The 25,597-nt window shown below is 44.7% G+C and overlaps 1 protein-coding gene across 1 annotated transcript in view; it reads right to left on the bottom strand.

Annotated features, from left to right (window-relative positions):
- The window catches only part of ANXA13 (annexin A13), a 45,397-nt gene extending 21,528 nt beyond the window's left edge, over positions 1-23,869 (bottom strand). Inside the window, exons 1-3 of the mRNA XM_037166718.2 lie at positions 23,827-23,869; positions 22,550-22,672; positions 4,408-4,483 (exon numbers count right to left, since the gene is read on the bottom strand). Coding sequence (XP_037022613.2) covers positions 4,408-4,483; positions 22,550-22,672; positions 23,827-23,841 — 214 coding nt within the window. The 5' untranslated portion in view covers positions 23,842-23,869. The remainder of the gene's footprint in view (positions 1-4,407; positions 4,484-22,549; positions 22,673-23,826) is intronic.
- Positions 23,870-25,597: the final 1,728 nt, after the last annotated feature.

The raw sequence follows: 25,597 nt of genomic DNA, 5'->3' as shown, positions 1-25,597 counted from the left end.
GTTTTCCACTTGCTCACTGCATGAGGTTCCTGAGGCTGTATTAATTTCCACACACTCAGGTTCTTAAAACAACAGCCATTCAGTCCCTCACAATTCTGGAGGCTGGCAGTCAGAAATCCTGGTGGCGACAGGACCACACTCCCTCCAGAGGCTCTGGAGGCTGCTGACAATCCTCAGTGGTCCTTGGTTTGTGTCTGTATCACTTCAGTTGTTACCATGGGCAGTTAACTAGTTATTAATAAAGGAAGGAGAGCAAATGGAGTTAGATATTGAGCTTAATAACCTGGGGAGCATATGCCTGTTTGCTTCACTAGGAAGCTACAGCTCCACACCCCAGGGGATCATAGCCTTGCTCTGCCAAGGGGAATAAAGCTCCTCCCCTTCCCACCCTGGTACCAGATTTTGGGGTGTTTACTGAGCTTTAATATGAAGCAGAAACTCTAGACACTGGGGGAGGTAGGCACATGCACAGTAGAAGTCAAACGGCACAGGGGGAGGTGCTTGACCATAGAGGCCTGTCAGTCTAGCCTGGAAAACAATGAATTGGCCGGGGAATGGACCCATTAAAAACCCCATGAAAGCTTGGGAAGCTGGTTGGTTCTTTCGAAAAAGCACCAGGTACTTCCTAAACCCAAGCTAATATAATCTCAGAGGGGAAAAGGAGCGCTCTTTCTCTCTCTCTCTCTCTCTCTCTCTCTCTCTCTCTCTCTCTCTCAGGAATCCTCATTCACCTGTGCACTTGTGCGGGGTGCACCATTATGTGGGTCTAGCAGCTAACAGGCCTGCAGCACACAGCATGGACTCTAAGGACTAAGCTTTAATATGAAGCAGAAACTCTGGACACTGGCCTTTGCTTTGGCCTTGCTGAAGCTGAGGTTGGACTTCTTCTGTGGTGGGATGGAGAAAGATGGGAAATTGGAAACCCAGGGGCAGCCTTCCACACAAATAAACCGTCTTGCCACATACAGTCTGCTGTGCATGGGTCCTTGGGATGCCTTCCTCGTGATCCTGTGGCAGAGCCCGATTTCCACCAACAACACAATCTGGGCCTGTCTTCCCATGACCTTCTTCTTGTGTATCTTCTCTTCTGTCTCTTTTAAGGACATTTATCAAAGGGTCTAGGGTCCACCCACGTAATCCAGGGTGATCTCATCTCAAAATCCTTAGTTACATCTGAAAGAACCCTTTTCCCAAATAAGGCCATGGTGCAGGTTCCAGGGGGATATACATACATATTATATATATATATATATATATATATATATATATATATATATATATATATGGACTTGGAGTGTGGCTGGAGTTGCAACATTCTGAGCCATTCAACCTGGTACGCTCTCAACAATAGAGAATAAAGACCAGTCAGGGGTGGGCTTATTCACTGCTCATACTCATCCAATTTGGCTTTGTGTGCATTTCGGATCTGAGCATATTGTTCAAAAGGAGATGAATAGGTAGTGAGGGCCAGTGAGGTGCTGGGGGCCCTGTGCTGCCTGCTTTATCCTCAGAACCTCCCTGTGAAGAACTTAGTGGAAACAGACAATCGCAGAAACCACTCAGAACCACCCAGTCGGAACCTGCATATTGACAATGGCTCAGATGCACTGTTAAGGTTTGAGAAGGGACTAGATCACCTCGGAGGGGGCTTTTCTGCATTTCCTGTGAGAGAGGATGACAAACATCCTCTTACATTTCAGAGGGGATATGGGTGATGGGGTCTATACAACTCTCCTACTGTTGAAGCATTCACTTCAGAAGGGCCCTGCTGGGATGAGGGCAGCAGAGGGACCCAGAGGAAGGCCTCACACGAGCATCGAGCATCAGCATCGGTGGGAGGGTAGAGGGCTGGGGGTGGGGGGGTGAGGAGCAGTTAACCAAGATCCAGACCAACTACCACTTCGGAAAGGGAAGGAGAGACATCAAAGAAACAAGAAGAAAATCTCTAAGTTTCATGTTGCTATTTGGAAAAATCCAATATTATTTTGTGGTATAGCATTCTTATCATTTTGGATAACGTAGATGGGTGAGTGGGTAGAAAGTACGCATCATCTTTTGGATGCACGGAGCCTCTAGACCCACTCTGCTCAATGCACCGTGTGCGTGTAGCTGTTGGGGACTTGGAGTGTGGCTGGAGTTGCAACGTTCTGTAAGTGTAGAACACATATCATATTTTGGAGACGTGAAAACCAAAGGGATGTCAAATATTTCATTAATAATTTTATATTGATTGTTGAAATGAGATTTTTCATATAGTGTCAAGTTAACTAAAGTATATATTCAAATTAATTTCACCTGAATTTCTTTTTCTTTTAAAATTTGGTGCCTCAAAATTTTTAAATGAACCACATAGCTCACTTTGTTGTTGGTGGACACGTGGCCTTGGACATTTGAATCCAGATCAGCAGGGATGGTATATCAAGGAGATGGGTACATAGTCTTGCTGACAAATTTTGCCAATGATACGATTTTGCTTCAGCTTGCACTTCTTGGCGGAGGATGGAATGCTAGACCTTCAACCAAATAATAGCTTGCCAGGGTCGCCCCAGTTTCTGATCACCCACACTCATGCCATAACTCCTTGGCCTTGGGCAAGATCTTTAACCTCCAGGTCTCGGCATTCTCACCTGTTACGTCATTACATTACACCTTTACAGGACTGTTGGGAGGGTTATACAAGATGAGGTGCATGCAGTACCCAGCATGGCACTTGGCACAGAGAAGGTGACCAACAACAGTGACTAGCACAAGAGTGGTCTCACCTTGTGGCCACATCTAAAAGTGGGGAGAGAACACTGCATGACTTTGCTATTCAGTAGGTGCCCCACCTGTGATTACTGAACTAAACTCATGGTGGGCTGAGAATGTGCGAGTTTATCTTTAACCTAAGAGCTGTCATATTCCCACACCCATTTTCATTCTTAGTTCCAACCCACATCCAGGTGTTAGGACCTTACTCAGGAGGCAGCAGGGAGGCACCTGTGAGCCTGGCTGAGCCCCTCTGCAGAACTCAGAACTGGAAACATCCTGACCCTCCCAGGCAAACACATCTCATCCCAGGCAAACATGTCTCCGACAGTTGTCACTCAAACACAAGATCAGCCATGTCTGGATGTAAGCAAGGGGCAACAACTCTGCACCAAGCTTTTCTCTGATGCCCCCAAACCAACAGCCTAATTGTCATCCCTCATTTCCAGTATGCTCCACCCCCCCCAGTCTCTCTGTGATTTATTTAAGGAGACTTACTATGTAGAAATCCCTTCTACCACTTCCCGTCCACATCTTCTCCAACCCCAACTCCCTTGGGACTTCTCCCACATTTCTTGGGGCTAGGCAGACGATTCTATATTTAGGTGGTGCCTTACATTGGCCAAAATACGTCTTCCTGGAACTGCCACCGTGGACCTCAGTTTTTTTCCTCCGAAGTCACACAAAGGATTTATGACCATATTAATTCTTCCATAATACCCATTCCTAGAAAAGCAAATCTGCACTAATTTACTTCTAAGTGAAAAATCTAGTACTTGTTCTCACAAAACATTATGCCAAGTGAAAGAAGCCAGACACAAAAAGTCATATATTGTATGATTCCATTTACACAAAATGTCCAGACAAGGCAAATCCACAGACACCGAAAGTGGGTGAGCAATGGCCTGAGTCTGAAGAGAGAGGGGACTTGGGCGTGGCTGCCAATGGATGTGGAGTTTTTTCAGGTGGTGATGAGAAGGTTTTGGGATTAGTAATGATGGTTACACATAGCTGTGAATATACTAGAATCCAGGCTTCTGGGATGAGAACCTTATTTCATTAGTGATCTCCTTGGGTCCCAGAGTCTTTATGACTTCATTCCTAGATGCTTTCTCCCAAATCCCACCTGGTTACGGGGGTTACCTTACTCTTGTCTTGATCTGTTGCTTAGTCTCCTACCCTTGGCCATGCCCTTACTTTTAGGCCTAGATATAAAGGACTTCTCCAGTTTTGACACTTGATTCTCGACCTTGTCCACAGCTTTATGTTCGTGTGATCTACTTGTAGATGCAGTTCCCAGATCCTGAATCCAGCCGTCATCAGACCTGCTTCCCACCACCTCCCATTAAAGGGCTCAGAGCAGTTTAGATGACATTAGGCTTCCGCGAACTATACCTCTCATGAAGTCTCTTCCACCTCCAGGTCAAATTAAATGTCGTACTATCTAATTTCTATTATGTCAAATCCTGAAAAGCAGTAGGATCTGATTATAGCTTTGGAATCTTTTATAAAGAGACCCTTGGAAGTAGTCCACCTGCCTTAGCCTGGAAAACACAAGTTAACTGGGAAGTCCTTTTCCTAAGACCACGGGAAAGTTGGACAGGCAATCAAATTTAATCAACTTCAAAAGTAAATTAGCAAACAAAATATCTTTCCTACCCATTCCTTTGCAGGCTTTGTTCAGCTTTTTGACATCTCCATCCACATCAAAGGGCCGATGCTCTCTGGCGTTGGCCTGCGGAAGATAATTGAACAGGTGAGTGGATCACAGTAGGCCAAAGTTGGTAGCTAACTGGAGGACAAAGCAGATATCCAAATGTGGGACCAGCTGCCCCTTCACACATGGATACATGTGGAAATCAGCTGGGGACATGCTGGCCCCAGAGAGATGGCTGGTACTCCTTGGAGCCAGCTGGCCTTGGGTGACCACGGAGAACGGCCCCTTTGTTCTCCAAGACAATCAGCCTGGCCAGCTCTGGGATGAGTGCTTTTCATAGGAGCCCTGCCTTTGTGTGGCTGTCTCTGTCACAGAGTGGCACAGTGGGCCAGTGTCCTCCAACGGTGCTTCTCCCTTTTGCTATGAGACGCGGGTGTGTCTAGGGAATAGGCATGGCCGGCCAGAAGCTGAGGGATCTTATTACAGATCCCTTTGGTCACCCGGGCTAAAGCTTTGCCATTCACACAATGAGGGACATAATATTTAGTTTGCCAGAAATACCACAAAGACCAGCAATAGCACCGTTATTGGCTTTTACTTCTCCTTGGAGGACGAGAGTTCTGTTTATACACTAAGCTAATGTTTGTCACTCTTCAGTAATTGGCATGGTGTGTGCACTGATTTGTCCACAGCTACTTAAGTCTGTCTCATTATTTGCTTATTAGTTTTATTTCAACTGGCTTACTTTGTTTCTACTTAAAGATATTTTTGAATGGAAGCCTTCCATTAGCACTAAAATGGAAAACCAGTACAGGTTGCCTAAACAAAAGAAAAACATGAAAATAATTGCATCACTATAAAACATTTAAAGAGGTGAAGTTAATTGCAGTTGTGCAACTAGCGGCTTCGAGCACACCCTGTGCTCTCTCAGGGCTGTGTCTTTTGGACAGGGACTCTCTTGGATGACGTATGTCACCTATTTCCCACCCTTCCGTGAAGGACAGTTAACTGCTCTGTCTACACCACCGATCCCCCTCTCCCTCCTTGATTTCCTTTGGCTCCTACTGGGGTGAATTGTACACCACGTAAGGCACGGTGGACCCGTTACATTTATCTGTCTGGTATCTACATTTCACGTGGGTCTCATTCGTGAGGCTTGAGCCCCATCGTCCTGCCCCTGGGTGGCACAAGCCCTGTCATTCCAGCAATTGTGACTGGTTCAGGAGTGGGGATGTAATCCAGGCAGGATCAAGTCGAGTTTTTTCCTTGATTGTTGATCTATGAATATTGAGAGATACGTCTGTCCCCACTGGGTCTGCTAAATGAGAGAGTTGGGTCTTGGGCTGTTGGCAGTCATGCATAAAAATATGGAGGGACAGAGGGGAGGGAGGGATGGAGGGAGAGAGGGAGGGAGAGATTGTGTAACATTGTATCAGTCCTCAGATATGGCATTGTCTACATACCCTGGCACTTCCCAGTCTCATTAACCAACAAACCGTCACTTTCCCTTAAGTCAGCGATTTCCAGCCTTTGTCATCTCATGGCACACATAAACTAATTACTAAAATTCTGCAGCTCACAAAAAATTTTTTTTTGCTAATCTGACAACAAAATAAGTATAATTTTGACTCATTCACAGTGGATGGCTATTGTCGTGTTGGCAGTTGCCGTTTTTTAACTTGCCAGTCCAGGCAGAAAGAGATCGGTGCCTTTGACTGGCCAGGTGTGGCATGTTCTAAAACTTCTCGCGGCGTGCCAGTTGAAAATCGCCATCATCTGTTAACAGGAGTTGGGTTTCCAGCCTTGCAGCTGAATGTGTCCCGATGAATGTCCAGGGACTGGGGGAGCCCTGACTTCTAGGCGCTGGTTAATGCAGAATCAAGTAATCCCAGAGCCGCAGGATCTTCGGGGCCACCCATCGCCCACTGCCGTTTGGACTGTAAGTGCTTGGCTCGTCTTGAAGAATCTGTTGGCACAACATGTTAGGAGGGGCCCTTCCATTTGCTGAGCCCCTGCCATGGGCCAGACAATTTCTTCATTTACAGGCCTTTTTTCATTAGTATCAGGGAAGTGATTAGGAATCTGCTTTACAGATAAGGAGAGCCGAGTTCAGACAGGTAGGGAATTTGTCTGAGGTCTCTCGGGGTGCAGGGCAGCTCCCCGCTCCATGTGCCTCCTGAAGCCCGCCCTCTCGGGCCCAGTGCGTCCCCCTGCCTCACAGGCTATGATGGGGGCCCCCGTGTTCGGCAGAAGAGTGACACTTCCCACTTTCCTTTCCAGAACTTTCGTGGGTATAATATAAGAAAACCATCTGGTGCTTCCGAAGACCGGTGGGCAGGACCCGTGGCGTAACTCGTGAGGCCCAGTGCAAAATAGAAACATAGGGCTCCTCGTTCGGAAGTGATTGAGGGTTTTGAGACGGTGACATCGGAGCACTGAAGTGAGGTGCGAGGCCCTTCTGAGTGTGGGCCCTGTGTGACTGCGGAGGCTTCAGGTGTGTGAAGCCCGCCCTACTTTTTAATCCAGGCCTGGGGTGGGTGGGCCTCTGAGTGTGGGGGTGCGGGAAGTCATCTTGGAGGGGTAGACAGTGCCCTTGCTTGTATTGTGGAGAGTTCAGGGAGTGAGGTGGGATTGAACCAGGACAGCAGACATCTCTTATTCACAGGCTGGTTCATAAACGGTTCGGGGTGTCTTTTCAGCCTCACCAGTGCAGAGAATTATCATCTGTCCCACCTCACAGCTGACAAGTCGAAGCAGAGACGCAGGGTTCTGTGACTGGCTGTGAGGTTGCGCCCTGCCGAGGGCCCCTGCCGAGGGAGGGGCGCAGGGGCTGGAGTCTGGCTGGGGTTCCACTTGCCGGGCCCTTGTGTTGGCAGCACAGCTTCTTGCTCACGGGGACACTTTTTCCTCATTTGCACAAAGATACTGCCAGGGCTTGCAGATGCCCTGTGGAAACTTGTTTCAGGTCACCTGACCAGGGCTGGAACCAGGATGCTCTGACTCAGACAGGTGTGAAATGACTTTCCTGCCTCTAATCCCTCAGTGCTCCTAAACTGGCTCCAGGGTTACAGGAGCAGAGGGAGCGGTCTGAATGCACCCAGTTCATTTATCCAGGGCCGAAAGATAAGCAAGTGCCCTTTGGTCCAACATAATAGTGCCCTCTGCGGGCTGCTGTTAGGAATAGAGATGATGCTGGGACTTAATTTCCTTCTTTTTTGCTTAACAAATAATGTGGCCTAAGAGTCTATACCAGACATGTGACCATCAGCAGGGTCGAGCCACCATTCCCCCGGCTCCTTCCAGGAACCACCATTAGCCATGTCGATTATCTTTCCTGATGCGAAGAGAATCTGGTTTTGTTCCTTGTAACAGCAGGATACTCCATGTCAGTGTGAAGGAATCATGTGATGTGACTTTTTTTAAAGGGGAAAAGAAAGCACTCTGTTTGGAATTTTCCCCTCTGCGTGGCCGGGCCTGCCCCCACAATGGGCATATTCATCAGGGATGGCCAGTGTTGATCAGTGGCGTGTCCTCGGCTTGTTCCAATGAGCTGGGGAACCAGCTTCTTCGGAGTCTATGCAGAGCAAACATTACACGTCCATTGTTCATTGTCAGGGGCCAGCAGCTGACTTCGGGGCCTTGGGCCTGTCTGCCAATCAGATTTTGCTTTTGAAGCTCAAGGCCACGGAGCAGAATTTCCACATAGAGCAGGTCTGCAGGAATGTGAGTCAGGCACAAAATGGGGGTGCAGGGGGCCCCCACGTTTGTGAGGGTTTAGGCAAATACACAGATATTTCACTTGCTTTCAACTACAAGGCATAATAGATTTGTTTGTTTTTTAAATAGCATTTGCCCTGATACTCAGGAGACACGTAAAAAAAGACAAGATGTTAGATGTTAATAAAAATGATTACAGAAGTTTGGGCTTTCAGCCCACGTGAATCCAAGTTTAAAAGTGCTTCTGCCCCCGAGGAGCCATGTGAACTTGACCCATTAAACTTTAGCCACCATTTCCTTCTCTATAAAGTAGGGCAGTGTCTGCCTTGTAAAATTTGAGGCTTCCACAGCATAGCACTGCCAATGCTGGAAGCTAGAGGGGCCCTGGGGATGCTAGCCCTTCCTCTGCTTCCTGGGCCTTCTCTTGTTTTTCGTCTTGTAGTGATATTTAGATTTCGATTCTGCACATTTTGATTTACCAGGTGGCCACTGAGGACATAACAGTCAAGTTTAAGGACATGGATTTCTAGTCATACTGGATTTGAAACTCAGTGTGTCTGCATATTACCCAGTGACCTTGGGCAAGTTTGGGAACACCTCTGTGCTGTGGTCTTCTTATGGTAAAATAGGAATGGCAAAAGTGCCACCTTGCATGTCTTTTGCGAGGATTCAAAAGAAGTCATTTGTGCAAAGCATCTAAAATGAAGCCTAGCAGAAAGCATCTGCTTAATAAATGTAAACCATTATTTGCTGAAGGCAGATCGCCCTTGAACTTGCCAGAATATTTTAGACCCTTTCCTGCTTGAGGGGATTTCATCATGTCAACGGCACTCTGAAGATCAGTTCGCCATCAGTCACCTGCTGTTCAGATTTAGAGTTCCTGGCGTAGATTTCACACAGGGCAGTTAAATGGTTACAAATCTGGGCTGTGCAGTCCTGGGGACTTGGGATGACACCCTGACTCCACACTTTGTTAATCAGTCTCATTTGACAAGGGCACTCATTCACACCCCGTGGACAGTGAGCTTCAGCCCTGATGAAGTCTGGCCACTGTGCCAGTGTGTCGGGGACAGAACCGAATACTGTTCCCTCCACAGAGGCCTGCCTGGTGCCTGCATGAGCTGGCGATGGTCAGTCTTGGTTTTTCTTCCTTCTAGCACGTCTACATATCACTTCTCTGTGTGTCCATGTTCCTGCCTCTCAAACAAGGAAATGAACGATTCCTTTCTCTGGAGGAAGGAGGTATGGAAAATAAATGGGGACTCTGTGAGCCTCGGAAGCAGTGTCACTGGGTGGAGAGAATACTGCGAACCCTGCCCTGGGAGATGACCCAGGGTGTGCCATCCTCAGCACACTGACTGCCCCAGGGCAAGGTCTACTTCTGTTCCAGTTCTGCAGCCCCAGCCACAAGGGCAGAGTGCAAAACAGACAGGACCCAGGGCTTCTGTGTCAGCACAGTTTAAGGAAGGTTTAACTCTTGTGATCGAAAGGGAGCATTTAAAGGAAGCCTTCCTCCAGCTCGCAGCAAACTGTGGGGACGGAGTTTGTGAAAAAGTCAGCTGAGGGATATGGTTTGCAAACTAGTTGCTCTGTGTGTGTTCCATAGTAAGCGGGATTTTCTAGGACCCAGCCTTCAGTACACTCATATTCAGATACCGTCCTGCTTGTCAGTCCTGGTGACCTGATCTTCTATTTGGGCAGTGTCAAAAGTGGAAAATAAGAATATACTGTCTCTTCAGGGACATGTGAATTAATTAAAAAGCAATAGATGGTAGGTCCCTTCCTCTCTTCCTGGTCCCTCCTTCCCCTCCCTAGTTACTCCCCCTCCCCTCCCCTCAGCAAGTATTAAAGATTTATTGTGTGGAATGTACACTACCCCAGGCCCAGGGGACTCAATGATCTATGAAACTCAGTCCTTGTCCCCAGGGAAATAAACATGGAAATAAATAAATGACTGTTGCATTATGGTATGGTAAACAGTTGGGTTCAAATAGCTGAGAAGAGAAAAGGGGATTTTTACAGAGAAGTTGGCATTCATGCTGGTTCTTGAAAGATTCGTAAGGGTTAGGCAAGGGGGGCAAATGAGGAAGAGTAGTGGTGGGATCGGGGAGGACATTCCAGGGAGAGACTGTGACCTATCACTGTGCCACTGCAGAGCAAATACAATTGATCTAAACATGACCTAATGACCTGGCGGGGACTTGGAAGTCAGACCTACTGTGTTCAGTTACACTTTGCCTGTCACTGGTTGTGTGATCGTGGGTGAGCCAACCCATCTCTCTGTCTTTAAAGTGGAGATGTACCTACTCACAGGGTGGTGTGAGGTTTGGATGCAGTCGTGTCTGGGACACTGTGGCGCGTGCCAGGTTGCAGCGAGCACTAGGCTTGTGGCACGTAGGAGGTGGGCTGCTGGGTGACACAGCACACGAGGGTCATTTGGAAACTCTGAGGTACATCGAGCTGTGATGGGAGTGGCATTTTGATTGTTTGCTTGTTCCAGCGCAGTTGCCCAGAAGCCCTGGCCCGCTGCAGCTCACTCAGTAAATATTTGGAAGTGGTTGCTTGGTGTCTGACCTCTGAGACAGGAGGGCTCTGAGGAAGTGCTGGGGAGGGGAGGGTGGAGGACGCATCACACATTGATCTAAAGAGGAGTGCTATTCAAGGTGACGTGAAACCAGGAGGCGGCTAGGGAGATTACAAATGAGGGCCAGGATTGACCCCAGGCGATGGCCAGGCGTATGCAGGAACGAAATGGGAAGGGGGTGAGGGTTGTGCTGGAGAGAGCCCTGGACCCCCTGAACGCTGCTTAGTGTAAGCGCAGTGGCCATTACCACTGCTAGTTCATGGGACCTTGAGCCAATGTGTTGACAATTCAGGCTGAACTTGGATTGTGTTGCTTTTAAGTTCATTATAGAGTTGGGGAAACTGAGGTCCAGTTTGGGAAGGAGATTGCCTTGTGGTCATATAGGTACCCCCATCCTGAGAAATCCACCCTTGAGCCCAGCATGCTGCTGTTTCTCTCCTACTTTCTAAGGCTCTGCTTTACCATTTGAAAGGTGGTAATAATAGTACCTTCTTATGGTGGGTTGCAAATATTTGTATCAAAAGTGCTTGGCAGGATGCTTGTGGCGGGCGCTCTGTGTTATTTTTATGCCTTCTTTCCATCTTGCCCTGATTTTCACAGAGTATTAAATGGGCTCTTCACATGGTGCTTTGTGTGGCGCCTTTAAACTGATGATATAATTTGGTCCAAAATTAGAAACCATTTTGTACTTTTCAATAAGCAGTAGCAAGAGCTAAGAGTGTAAGAGAAATTTGTGGGAGAAACACATAAAATTGAGAAGGATGGCAGAAGACAAAGCACTATGTGCCAGGCACTGGTCCAAGCAATTTGCATGTAATAACTCATTTGCTCCTCACAACAACCACACGAGGCACGTGTTAGTGCCTCTAATTTTGCAGATGAGAAAACCAAGCCACAAAGAGGTTAATAACTTGCCCCAAGTCACACAGCTAGTAAGTGATAGAATTCATACCAACACAATCTGGATCCAGAAACTCTACTATTAACTTATTCACTAATTTTTTGTCCCTATAAAAAATGTAATTTAATGGCAGAAAAGCTCAGTCCAACTCTTAGAATGCTGCTCTTTTCCCGAAACACTGGTTGAGACCTGCTATTTGATGACCACGGGAGCCATGGGCCACTTGCATAGTTTGTGGGATTGTAACTGTTTCTGACAGTGAGACAACAGGAAGTGAAATAAAAACGAAGGCCAGTGACCACTATTGGCAAATCAAAAAGCCAGCTTCTCCCGCGGGCGAAGTGTGTGTGGGAGAGGCGTGATCGTCAGCTCTGCTCCCAACATTTCTCTGAAATCAAACACAGTCACGTATTCTGTGTCTCATCTGTAAACTGGGACTAACTCCTGCCCTACTCAGCAGAGCCTGGGGAAGGTGGAATGAGACAAGATGACGTTTTCCACAACAGATAAAAAGCTGTGGTATACGATAGAGCACATATGTAATTCTGGATCCAGGTTGTGTAGGTTTGGATTTTATCACTTTCACTTGAAGTTTGAGAAACAGGGAATGCACCCAACCCCTTTATTTTACAGATAAACTGAGGCCTGGTGGTTAAGCCATCTTCCCAGGGTCCCCTACTTGCTTGTCAAGAAACCTAAACTCCTCTCTCTCAGGGTAATTTATTTAAGCCTCTAACCAATCATTTATTTGTACTTTGAAACCAATTGGTTATGAATGCAAAGTATTGTGCTGTTAAAGTTCACAGATTCAGAACCAGAGAATATTCTGGTGACATTTACACAGATGTGTTTAGCAGACATTGATGGGCAATTTGAAATGGAACAGGGGGCCCTTCACATCTTTAAACATGAATCTCGGGTGATGAATGGGATATTGTTTTATTAAGTTGACAGTTTCTTAGGCACAGTTTCATTGGGACAATAAATCTGATAAAGTCTTGTTTTGGGGGGGCTTTCAAACAAAATGTACTTAAACATTTGTCAGAGAAAAAGTAAAACCACTAAGTAGAAAAATATATGGTTATATACTCTGCTGGATATATTTGAGCACAGGTTCAATCTTAGAAGAATATTTGGTATTTCACCATGTAGTTATTGCTCCATTTTAACTGGGATTCTGCAGGGTCACAAAGACTAATGGCAAAGTTGATTCCTCCATTCTTAGATCCTCTTCCCACTTGGACGCCATTTAGAAATCTATTAATCGAGGATATAGACCAGCTAGCTAGGAAAGCATGTCAGGACCCCTGAGCTCTGCTTAACCTTACATGGGTGCTGAGAACACATGGAGCTGTTTGTTGCTATTGATCCATCTTTACAGAGATGCAATTTTAAATGTCATGTATAAACTAAGTACATATTGGCTGTTGGTCTAAATGGGTAGGACTATCCACATCATTTGGCAGATAAAGTGGACAATTTTTAAAAAATCTATATGATTTACTTACATATGTTGACCATGTGTTATAAAAATTGAGTGAAACTTTCTAGATCAAAAAATGACTCCTCCTAAGTTTGGGATTATTTATATGTTGGCATATTAAAAACACATGTTAAATGAAGATTGGCATAGTTAGGTCATTTCCAGAAAAAACAGTTTGCTTAGCTTTGCTCTGGGTTATACATGTCAATGGGATATTGACCAATCAGAGGTGACTGTGGGGTTGAGACTCAATCATAAGAAGATCTGACCTTCTGGCCCTTGAAGGCCATGGGGTCGTAGGCACCCTCACTGCTGAAGGCACTGACGTTATACTCAGAAGTGCAGGATGGGTCTCTCCGGCGCTGAGCTCCGGTCTGGGGAGACTGAATGGGGTAGCCCTTTGGGAGCTATGCCCAACTGTAATGGAGGTGAGCAAACTCACCCAGGATCATTTCGGACCCTGTCTTTCCAGGTGAGTGCTGCTTCTCCAGGTGGGAAAACCAGCAGCTCAGCAGCCTCATGACTGGGCGTCTCTGCAGAAAAGCCCTTCGCAGTCTGCTCATCAGAAGTTACTAACACACTAACAGCCTTGTGGGGGAAACCACTTGCCTCTCAGTTTCTGTTGTCATCAACAGGGGACAGGGGTCAACCTTAAGGGCGAGTTAGCTTTCATCTTGTGTGAGGGAGTGTCTGGGGCAGAGGGGCAGAAATGTGCGGTTGCTGGTGGGAATTCAGCCAGACCAAGACATTATGGGGACACCGACCCATAGCCTTGCTTTTCCATCTGAGGTCTGTGATTTTCAGCCAACCAGGAGCAGTTTTGCCTCCCTGATGACATTTGGCAATGTCTATACATTTTTGGTTGTCACAAATAGGGGTATCTAGTCACTGAGGCTGGGGATTCTGCTAAATGTCCTATAAGGCACAGGACAGCCCCTCACAATAAAGAATTATCTGGCCCCAATTGTCAATACTGCCAAGATCTAATGTGTGAAGGGTGTATGGCCCTGGTCTAATGACTGTAACAATTTTGTCAACACAAAATTGTTGACAAACAATTCTCTGTTGAGAAGGCTGAGCTTCTCCCAATAAATGGCTCATAAGTACTGATTAAAGTAAGATCCCCCGTCACAAAGAGCAAATTACTGTGGTTACCTCAAAAAGGAAGATTAGAAGTGGGCCATGGTGTCTTTTTTCTTTAATTTTTTTTTTTTTGCAAAGTGACCCAGATGAGAAATCTGAAGGACGAGTACAGAGAGGAAGTGGGTAGGAGGAAGAGTTTGAGTTCAAGTTCGTTCAAAGGGAGAAGCCTGTCACCACCCCTGCTCTCTGTCTGCATCTCAACTGCAGGCATCACAGCCTCAACCAGCAGCCTCAGCTGACTCATTCATAAGGAGCCCTTTGGTACCATGTTGAGCTGGAGTACTCTGAGTTCCTTCCAGAGGCAGAATAACACGCATTGTTTGGAAACAAGAGTTTGTGTCCTGGGGAGAATGACTGTCTGCTTTGAGGTTGTCCACGGATCTTTTGGGGAGTTAGAGACCGCTGAAGAGTGTTACACCTCCAGCTCTCCAATTACTGATGTATTGCATTTACAGATGGGAGCCTGGAGGATAATGTGGTACTGGGCAGATGATGGCTAGTGCTCAACCATGAAAGAAATCATGCCTTCAAGACTTATGAAAGACAAAGTACCTTTCTTTCTCATTAGAAAAGAATTATCCATATCCTTCTCCTATTGCCAAAGGCTACCTTTTCCCCCCCAATTCAATGAAGATATAAACTTGGGATTCATTAGTTGCAGGAAAAAAAAAAGAAGCTAGTGTACTCTGGAATCTTTAAGAGTCAAGGATAAGTGGGCAGATGGAATTGAAAAGAGAAAATGTTGGAGGCTGACTGGGCCATTGCAGCATGGAATGGTGCTGCGTGGGAGGGCGCAACCAATAATGAGAACAAGTTCTGATTTGCTGAAAAGGGAACAAGGTGAAATAGCTAAATTTGCTTTGAGCAAATTCCTGAATCAATCAGAATCAAAACAATGGATGTTACTATTTCCCCTGGGAAGGGAGTCTGAATGTGCATTGGATCCAAGCCTATTCATTATTTCTTTAAAATTCTAAAACATTTTTAGTTTTCTTTTCATTCCCACCACAACCATCTAAACCCTCGTCACTGGAAGGGTGGATGAGTTTACTGTCTTTCTATCTGATCTTCAACTCTCCATTCTCTTTCTATTTTGGTCCACTTATTAGTAGCAGCAGCATTAGTACTAATATTGATAAAAACAATACTTGTAAGAAAACAATAATGATAAATCAGTATCTCCCAACCCCACGGATGAGTAACCCTGGCCACAGTGGTAGTGAGGAGCAGCTACATGACCCAAGCCAATGATCATTTTTTTCCCCTAACATTTTTATGTATAGATGTTTAGAGAATAAAACTCTTTTCCTTGAGGTTGTTAACCTGGATCTATGTGAGGGCTTGGAATCCTCGTGGAGCCTGCACTGTCTCTGGAGCCTCTCAGCAACTCCTTTTGCCTCCCATGCGATTGAAAAGGAAAGCTCATTTCCATGAGAGAGAATGAGGGCAACACACACATGCACACTCACATACACACACAGAGAAAGGGAGGATGGGCATGAGAGCGAGCAGCCCTGGGTATGAGTCATGATTCATGATTATCCTTTTCCCTTTTCCCCTTCCCAGGGATCGGTCTAGGGATGGGCTTTTGACCTGTTTCTGGCTGATAAGATAGAAAGAAATGTCTGCTTGGGCTTTCCATAAAGATTTTCCTCACTGCAGGGGTGTGGTACAGGAAGAGAAAGGCACTTTTTTCTCTATCCCCTTCCTTCTTGCTTGTGACCCTATCACGGGAGATCATTAACCTGAGCCCACGACCATCATCTTGCACCCACGAAGGGAGGTGTTGCCAGCCTGTTGGAGGTGGCAGAATGGAAAGGCAGACAGGGTCCTTAATGAGCTGCTGAACTGGAATCCTTTCCTTTCAGACTTCCTCTTAGGGTTGATAACTAAATGTTTTTGTTATTTAAGCCACTGCTGCTCTGATAGTCTGTCTGCTACTTGTAGTCAAACACGTATCATTTTAAAAACAACTGAAGTCATACCTTCCAAACTACCTCAAGCCTTGATTTCTCTTTTTTCTTAAAAATATACTTTATTGATTATGCTATTTCAATTGTCTCAATTTTTCCCTTTTTCCTCCCTCTGCTTGGTAACCCCCTTCCCCACAGCAGTCCCCCACTTAGTTCATGTCCATGAGTTATGAATAAGTTCTTTGGCTTCTCCATTTCCTATGCTGTTCTTAACATCACCCTAGTTTCTACTTACCAAGTATGCTTCTTAATCCCTGCATCTTTTCCGTCATTCTCTCCTTTCCCCTTCCCAGCTGATAACCCTCCAAATGATCTCCATATTCATGATTCTGTCCCTGTTCTGGTTGTTTGTTTAGTTTGGGGGTTGTTTTAGATTCACTTGTTGATAGTTATGAATTTGTTGCCGTTTTAATGTCCATAGTTTTGATCTTCTTTTTTAAAATAAATCCCTTTAACATTTCACGTAATAATAGCTTGGTGATGATGAACTACTTAAGCTCTGCATTGTCTTGGAAGCACTTTATCTGCCCTTCAATTCTAAATGATAGCTTTGCTGGATAGAGTAATCCAGGTTGTAGGTTTTTGCTTTTCATCACTTTGAATACTTCTTTCCAGTCCCTTCTTGCCTGCAAAGGTTCTTTTGGGAAATCAGCTGATAGTCTTATGGGAATTTCTTTGTAGGTAATCCTCTGCTTTTTTCTTGCTGTTTTTAAGATTCTCTCTTTATCTTTAACCTTTGGCATTTTAATGATGATGTGACTTGGTGTGGTCCTCTTTGGGTCAAACTTGTTTAGGACTATCTTTACTTCCTGGACTTGTATGTCTATTTCCTTCACCAAATTAGGGAGGTTTTTTTTCATTATTTTTCAAATAAGTTTTCAATTTCTTGTTCTTCCTCTTCTCCTTCTGGCATCCCTATGATTCTGATGTTGGTATGTTTGGACATGTTCCAGAGGGTCCTTATACTATCCTCATTTTTTATGAATTTTTTTTCTTCTTGCTCTTTCAATTGAATGCTTATTTTTTCCTTATGTTCCAAATTGTTGGTTTGAATCCTGGCTTCATTCCCTCCACTGTCTGTTCCCTGCAAATTTTTCTTTATTTCACTTATTGTAACCCTCATTTCTTCCTGCGTCTTTTTCATATTGTTGCCATATTTAGTGAGTTCTTTGGGCATCTTGATCACCAGTGTTTTGAATTCTGCATCTGGTGGGATGGTTATCTCTGCTTTGTTTAGTTCTTTTTCTTGGACTTTGTTCTCTTCTTTCATTTGGGCCATATATTTCTTTGTCTCCTCATTTTGGCAGCCTCCAAGTGTTTGTTTCTGTGTATTAGGTAGAACTGCTTTGACTCCCTGTCTTAGTAGCATTGCCTGTGGTTGAAAAGGCCCCTGTAAGTTGTGTAGGGCAGAGCCTTAGGTAATCGCCAGGGTTGGGAGGGTACAACCTGCTTTACCACTTTGTGTCTCTGTGTTGGGGGAGGGTTTGGAGAGGGGACAATGCTGCTACCTGGCTTCTGGAGGTTTGCCCGGTACTTGCCCTGATTCCAGTCACTTCTCTTACTTCCAGTTGTGACTGGCACCCTTCCAGCTATTGCCCTGGTGCTGAATCCTAGAATGTGCCTTTTGTACATTCTAAGTCCATGTTAGCCTTTTAATCAGAGTCTCCCGAAAATCCAGCAGTTTCTTCTGCTGCCCCAAACTCCACTGGTTTTTACAGCCAGAGGTTATGGAGGTTTATCTTCCTGACACTGGAACCCTGGGCTATGTGGTCTGGCCAGGGCCTACGATTACTTGCTCCCAAGGTATCGCTTCCTATTTTTATCCATCACTGTCTCTGCATCTCTGCCCCTCCTACTGGATGAATGTGGCTCCTTTAAATCCTCAGTTCTCAGACTTCCATACAGCTCAATTTCCTGAAGGTTCTGGTTGGTTTTTGTTTTGAGATCTAGTTGTAATTCTTTCTGTGGTTGCATAAGGAGGCAAAGCGTGTTTACCTACGCCTCCATCTTGACTGGGAGTCTCTCTCTTGAGTTTCAAATACAGCTATCTGCTAGGGTTTATATCCAGCTATATCACAGATACCTCAAACTCAGCAGATCCCCAAACCAAATCCATTCTCTACTTTGCTTTATCCCTAGGATGTGTCACCATCTACCGGGTGTACAAGCCAGGTACCTAGGAGTTAGTCTATTCTTCCTTGTCCCTCACCTCCCCTATCTAATCAGTCAGCAAGTTATGTTGACTTAACCATTCAATCTGTCTTCTTCTCCAATTCCATTGTCATTATTTTAGTTGGAGACAGAGGTTCATCATTGTTTTCCAGGACCACTGCTTTCCAAGTGCTTTACTTGCCTTTGCTTGTGTTTCTCTCTAAACCTTTCTCCACCAGCTTCCAACACGGTCCATCCAAAGTGTGGCTCTGACCCTGTCATTCCTGTGTCTGAGCTCCACTGAGGCTTCCCAATTGCCTCAGGCAGTGGTTCTCAAAGTGTGGTCCCCTTGTTTCTCCTGCACAGAATCACTCCCTCCACCGTCTGATTTCCAATTTTTTTCACCATGGACACATTTCTGTTAGCATACGCATCGCACAGCATTATAATTATTTATTTGTTTGCCTCCCTTTCTAGATCATGAGCCCATTTTCAGGGTATGAGCTGTGGGCTTTTCTTATTCTTCTGTGCACCTACAGAGCCTCAAACAGTGCTTAGTTCCTAGTAGTTTCTCTAAAAGAAGATGTAGAATTGACTGAAAAAATGGAGAGTAGTTTCCTTCCTCTATACTAGCAGAGAGACTCCTCTTGCTGGCTTTCTCTGCCCTAGGGTGGGGTGGGATAGGGGATGGAGCAGAATGGGGCAGTTCATCAAATGCTTGTTGAACATTTGCTATGTGCCAGGCATTGTGCTGGTAACGGGTATGCAAAGATGAAAAGGACACAGTCTCACCCGCAGAGAGCTATCAATCCAGTGCAGGGAGGGTGTATAAACAGTTCTAAAACCATGTGGGAGAAGAAGGATGGCTTTATATACAGAGTATTATGGAAGCATTAAGAAAGAACATCTCATCCAGCTTGGGGGAAAGGGAGGAAGCTAGGGATGAGGTAGAGAGGAGGTGACGAGGTGAAGACCCACTTCAATAGTTTCAGAAATCCCAACAGTTTAGCTTCTGATTAGTATAATATGAGCCTGTAATGAGCCCAAGGCATCGTGTGAAGAACTTGTGCCTAAATCCAAATCTATTCTTCACCTCCTACGTGTACAACCTTGGACCAATGACATAACTTCTCTTTTCCTCACTTTCCACATATTTAAAAGGTGAAAAATAATAGCATTCTCCTCTGTTGGGAGAACTAACTGCATGTGTAGAGCACTCAGTAGAACGAAAGGCTCAGATATCAAGGACCAGGGCCAACGCCCTCAGAACAGCTCACGGCCCAGTAAGCACTTGACAAGTTTCCGTCATCATCATCATCATGTCATTTCAGAAGGCCCTTTTAAACCTCTAGTGATGCCCTCGTCGCTAGGATTTGGGGCTCCTGTTGCTGTGTGGCAGAGCAGACATGCCCGCGTGCCCTGCGGTGCCTCCATTCCATCCCCTCCACTGAGGGGCCCAAGGATGCGATGGCTTGAGAGTTCTTGTGTCAGGTTTGCAGTTTGCGTGCTCTTCCTTGTCTGTGTACTTGTCCTGGAAGCCTTTTGCCACCTCTTTAAATGACTGCATTTTATCTACTGTAGACAAGAAACCCCAAAGTCTCGACTGTGGATTGTGTCTCAAATACAGCTTGCCTTTGAACGGGAAACCTGTACTTAAATAAAGGTGTGATTTACTGCATGCTCTGTCTGACGTCGAGGGTATTTTGACTCACGGTGAGGATCTGAAGGGCTAACTTTCTGGCATAAAACATTTACTGCCTCGCCTAGGCTGGCTTCTGCTTGGGGTTCACTGTGCTTCTTTGGCTTTTTTTTAAAAAATCACATTTTAATGCACATTCTTGGTCAAAACCAAACTCACTTTTATCTCAAATTCCCAGTCACATTGTTACCTGCCTCCACAGCCTCCCTTCTTTTTTGGGAATCTGGACCTATTCCCCTCTTGTCCTGTGGCTCCCAGGTGTCCCTGTCCACCCTCATGTGAGCTTGCTTGTTATTCACTGGCAACTGTTCTCCCTCTTAGATAATGTTTATATTGGCTAAATATTGGCACAAGGAAGTCATAAACGTCGCATGTTTACAAACACCAGGGCAGGTTGCTGAGCAGATGTCCTCACCTCTACAGGGGGGCTTTTATTTTCGGCCAGTTGTAGCAGCACCTGCTCTCCTGGGCACCGTGCTGGTCTGTTCTTGTAAAGGCAGTGGTACGCACCAGGTCAGTGTTTCTCGAACTCTGCTGTGCGTTAGCATCGCCTAGGCAGCATTTACAGGCCCCAGTGCCCAGGCCAACCTCCACACCAATTCATTCAGAGGCTCTGGCAGCTCAGGCATCAGTGGTTTCTAGATCTCCCCGGTGTGCAGCCAAGTTTGAGGACTTGCTCCCCAGTTCAGCACTTCTCAGACTGTAATGTGTATGAGAATCGCTAGAGGATCTTGTTTAAGATGCAGATTCTGATTCAGGAGGCCTGGGTGGGCCTGAGACTCTGCATTTCCAACAAACTCCCATGCAACCATGTGGATACCAATACGTGTCTGGGATCCACACTTCGAGTAGCAAAGCTCTGGTCCTGTCTAGTGGCTGTTCATCAGCCTCGAAAATAATTTTCCAGAAATCCTCAGTCCCCTTCTGTCAGTGATTTCCCCATATATAAATAGCCCCATCACATCTTACTTTCTCTATTACTCTATACCCTATACCCTATACCCTATAGCCACTCTCTGCAAAGTCATCTCATTCAATCTCAATACTCTCTTTTCCTCTAGATACTGAGTTTCCTGAAAACACCTCACAGGGTAGCTAGGGAGAGGCATCTGGCTAGACCTAAGCAGGTTTGTCTATGGATCTTACTTTTCCGTCTACGGGCAGAGTTCACGGAGCACAGGGACCCGCCCTCCAGGCTCCGCAGGCTCTGTGGACGTTGTGTGGTTTAGCCAATGACAACATCCCCGAATCTTATTACTGCTCCAAATAGGTTAGTTGCAAACACTAGGTCTTTAGTTTAAAAAAAAATCATTAATGATGATAAAAGGATTGGGGAAAAGCACAAAGCAAAAAAAAGTAATTTTCAGTTTTCAGAATTGGCTAGGATTCCATGTTTTAGGACCATGGAGAACGTTGTCTCCTGCCCCAGACGCTGTTGGCATCAGAGGGATGTCTGTCAGACGGTCATGTGTGAACCCTGATCTGTGGACATATTCCTGGGGACTCAGAGCTTTCCTGGTGGGCCTTTTAGTGCTGATAACTTAAAAACGGACAGAGCACATTCCATCATCTGGGCGACCAACCGCGACTAAGGCTCCTGACTTCAGCGCCTGCATTTGTGTGTCTGCTCATGACTGTGCAGATGCCAGACAGCCACACTTTCCTTGTTGCAGGCCGATGGTAACAGAGCAAAACACAGAGGAAGGTTTGGTGTAGAAAACACGCATTTTAGCTAAGAGGAGGCCCAATTGTATCACGGGAGTCTTATAAACAAAAAATAAACAAGAAATCAACAAGAAATGAAGTTTCTCAGTAGTTTGGGTAGAGAAACGCGGTAGGAGAAGTCAGGAGTCACACACCACATCCTATTTCAGACACGCTGCCGGTCAGAAGCCCGGCACGGCACATCGTCCGTGACACTGAACCAGCAACACACATTAGCATGTCATCGACTCATGCTTTACTAGTATGTAAATTTTTTCTTTTTTTATTTATTTTTTTAAATTTGTTTTGGTTGTATAGTTGCTTCAAAATGACAAGCATTGTTTTCAGTTTATACATATTCGAGGTACTTTCTAATGCAAATGATGTAAGTCATTACTAGAACAAATTTTTTTTTGTCCTGTCAAATGGTCTTGCCTTTGCTTATTCAGAAACACAGTCTTAGAACATATTCATTCCTTAGGCACATGTTCAGTTTCATTAGTTTTTTTCAAAAACTGTCATGGTGGCCACTTGTGGCCTCATGCTCTCCCGTTTTAGCCATTGTTAAGGGGACACTGTTAGAAACATAAGCTCAGCTCTTAAATTGCGTTTTTATATGAGCTGCAAATGCCCTAGCAAACATTTTCCCAGGGAAATTTTTTTGATACCTGCTGATGACATTCTCAGACTGGAGGCGTGTGTCCCCTACGACAGGTCATTGGTGAGTGATACCGGACCCATAAGAAAGCCCCGTCCTACCCAGGATTTGGAGGGAAAAACAGTGCTTACCGGCTGCTGGGCCTCCGGCTGTCCACTCCGTACTGGGTGGTTGAGAGGGCGCACGACTGTCGAGGGCACGGGGTCCCCTTTGGGCAACTGTTGGCTGCCTTCTGAGAGAGAGTATGAATGACTCTGAGGAATCAAAAGAGAAACACATGAAAAGGCTGGACAAGTCACAAGAGCCAGCTGCCCCGTGGGGTCGACTGTCAAGGGATGGAGTGTCCTCCTAAAGTGCTCATGCAGGGGCAGGTCATGGCCCCTGAGGTCCTCTGCACCTCTCACCAGTATTTTAAGAGTAGGTTTCATTTTCTCTGGAAGATATTCTGACTGCAGGCTGATAGCCTTGGCTAGTACGTAATGTTGTTTACAGATGATTTAAAAATAACACCTCTCTGAAGAAGGTATTTGCAGGTTTGCAACCATCCGAGTGCAAGTTTAATTCATAGCCAAGGAAAAAAACCCATAAAGTGAGAGTATACAGAAAATTTTGGAGCTTTATTCTCTTGCTCCTCATGTTCTCACAGTAAATCATTCTTGCCGTGGGAAGCTATAGTAGGTGCCACAAAGCCTTATTAAAGTTCTTGTTGCAATGGCTTTAGCTATTCATTTTTTAAGATCTTACTCTGACCTGCCTTGTGCATTGTTGGTTCCAAATGGTAGTGGTTTTGGCAGTGTTTAGTTATTAATGGTTTAGATGAGTTATTCACATGAGCCTAGGCATTTTAGAAGAAAAGTAAAATATTGAGTCCATTCCATGGATATTTGCAAATACCTGGATGTTTGATGCTGTTTAGAAGTCATACTGGAATATTTTCACCTTTCAGTCCAAGTACTATGGCCTTGTTGGAGTATATTTTTACCTTGATCTGTTCATATTTGCAACAAGAACCTGTCTTCCCTGCAAAACTCTGATTGTCATGGCCTATGAACTTCGGTGCAACTTTGCTGCCAACTAATAGCTATAGTCATTCATTCCACAAATGCATATTAACCATTTTGTGCTCTGCAAGGCACTGTGTATTACCTTGTTGTAAACACTTGTCTAAAAGAATCTTAATCTTAGTCATAAACTTAATCTCCCTCCTGAGAGATTTTGGACTAATGATGAGAAACACATTCCAAATGTATTTCAAAAGCATGCTATGCTATTGTGAAAACCAGTAATAAGGATTAATCACAATCATAAAGTATAAAAGCATCAACCATGATTTAACAGTTTAAATTTCTACACATGCTATAACCAAAATTAAAACTTTGTTCAATCCCCAAAGGCAACAAGTACTTACGTGACAATTGCCCATTTTTGTCTTTCTGAGATAGTTGTTAAGAGAAGAGATCAGCTCTCCTAAAGGCCAAGTTTATAATGGTTTTCCCAGGACATAATATCTCTCGAGTTTAATAAGTAACTTTTGGCATTGAATAGGAACACATTGTTGGGGATGGGTAAGGCGTGGCCAAGGCTGCAAATAAGCTTACCTGGTCCAAGCTGCCTCAGCACGCCATCTTTTTAAAATGAAATATTTATTAATCGGTCAAATGTAGCCTTTTTAAGTTGAATAACTTATACAACTAAAGGGCTAAACATAGCTCCCTTCTGGATTATTGAAAAAGTCATTATTATTTTATTTTATGTGTTCATTTAAAATTTCATACCTTAACCAAACAAGACTGGAAAATCTTTCTATTTGACTAACATCACTATTCTTGGCACAGAAAATCTTTCTGAGGGCTACACTGAGTTATGGTAACATCATTTTATCATATAACTAGTTTTGAAATTAAAAAGTAATATGCATAGTTAGCAAAAAACTTTTTTCTTGATGGTATGAAAAGGTATCATGAAAAGTAAGCCTGCTGACCTCCCAGTCCCTTCCCAGCGGTTTCTTATGAACCCTTCCAGAAATGGTATGTATACCCCGTTATGTCTCTCTGTTTATCTGTCTGTCTGTCTCCGGACTGCTTTATTCCCCCTTTCAACAAATGAGTTTGCACAAGGCATTGTGTTCCATACCTTGTATGCTTCACATACTAAGGAGATACATGTTATCGGCATATGTTCCCCCCAGTGTGGCGGTTCATTATGGGTGTGAACCAAACCTTATTTCATCTGTCCACTGTCCAAGATCATTTCGGTTGTTTTGGTCTTCTGCATAAATCTTTGCCTACGTATCCATGTTTATCTGTAGAATAAAATCTTAGGTTGCATTTGCCGGCCGAAGAGCATTTGCATTTAAAGTTACCATAAACGTCGCCCCGCTGTTCTTCACACAGACATAGAAATGCTGAACCTCTCTCGAAGGCCAGCAGACCAGTGAGGCTGACTTTGAAGGCAAATGCATGCCACCCACCCCATGATGGTATGTCCGGGCTCACTCTTCCACATACCGGCCAACACTAAACATTAATGCTTTTTACTTATGCCGATTTCAAAGATGAAGAATGATTATCTCACTGTTTAATGTACACTTCCTGGATATTGCTTCCTGGATATTCTTAAAATGATATATCCTATTTCTTAAAAGCCCTTCATATGGATTTTTCTGTGGTCTACATATGTCCTTGATTTTTATTTTGAGTTACTAGTCTTTTCATTATTTACTTATAGCAACACTTGGTTTACAATAAAATCTAGGCTTTTGTCAAGTGTAATGCTCATTTTTCCCCAATTTGTTGCTGGTCTTTGGTCTCTCAGTATGTTTAGAGTGTGCATGTGTGTGAAGGAAGTATTGGCATCTATGTATTTAAAAATATCCATCTTTTCTTCTTTGGCTTGCCCAGAAAAACATCTCTGCATTAAGATGATTACAACTTCTTGTACATTTGCTTCATGTTCTTTTAATAACTTCATTTTGTTAAGGCTTACATCTTTGATCCATTTGAATTGATTTTGATATAGAGTAAGGAAGGAATAGAGAGTCAGCTTTCATTTCGGTTATTCAATCGATCCTAGGTAGTTAATGAATAATTCATCTTTCCTCTCCTGGTCTAAGATGTCATCTTTAGTGTACGCCAAAATTTTCATATGATACAGTGCTAAAATTCTGAGTGTATATATCC

The sequence above is a fragment of the Artibeus jamaicensis genome, unplaced genomic scaffold (genome assembly GCF_021234435.1).
Source record: "Artibeus jamaicensis isolate MK-2021 breed Jamaican fruit bat unplaced genomic scaffold, CSHL_Jam_final scaffold_916, whole genome shotgun sequence".
In the NCBI taxonomy this organism is placed as follows: domain Eukaryota; kingdom Metazoa; phylum Chordata; class Mammalia; order Chiroptera; family Phyllostomidae; genus Artibeus; species Artibeus jamaicensis.
Note: the sequence above shows the minus strand (reverse complement) of the source record. Positions and strands in the feature narration are given on the sequence as shown.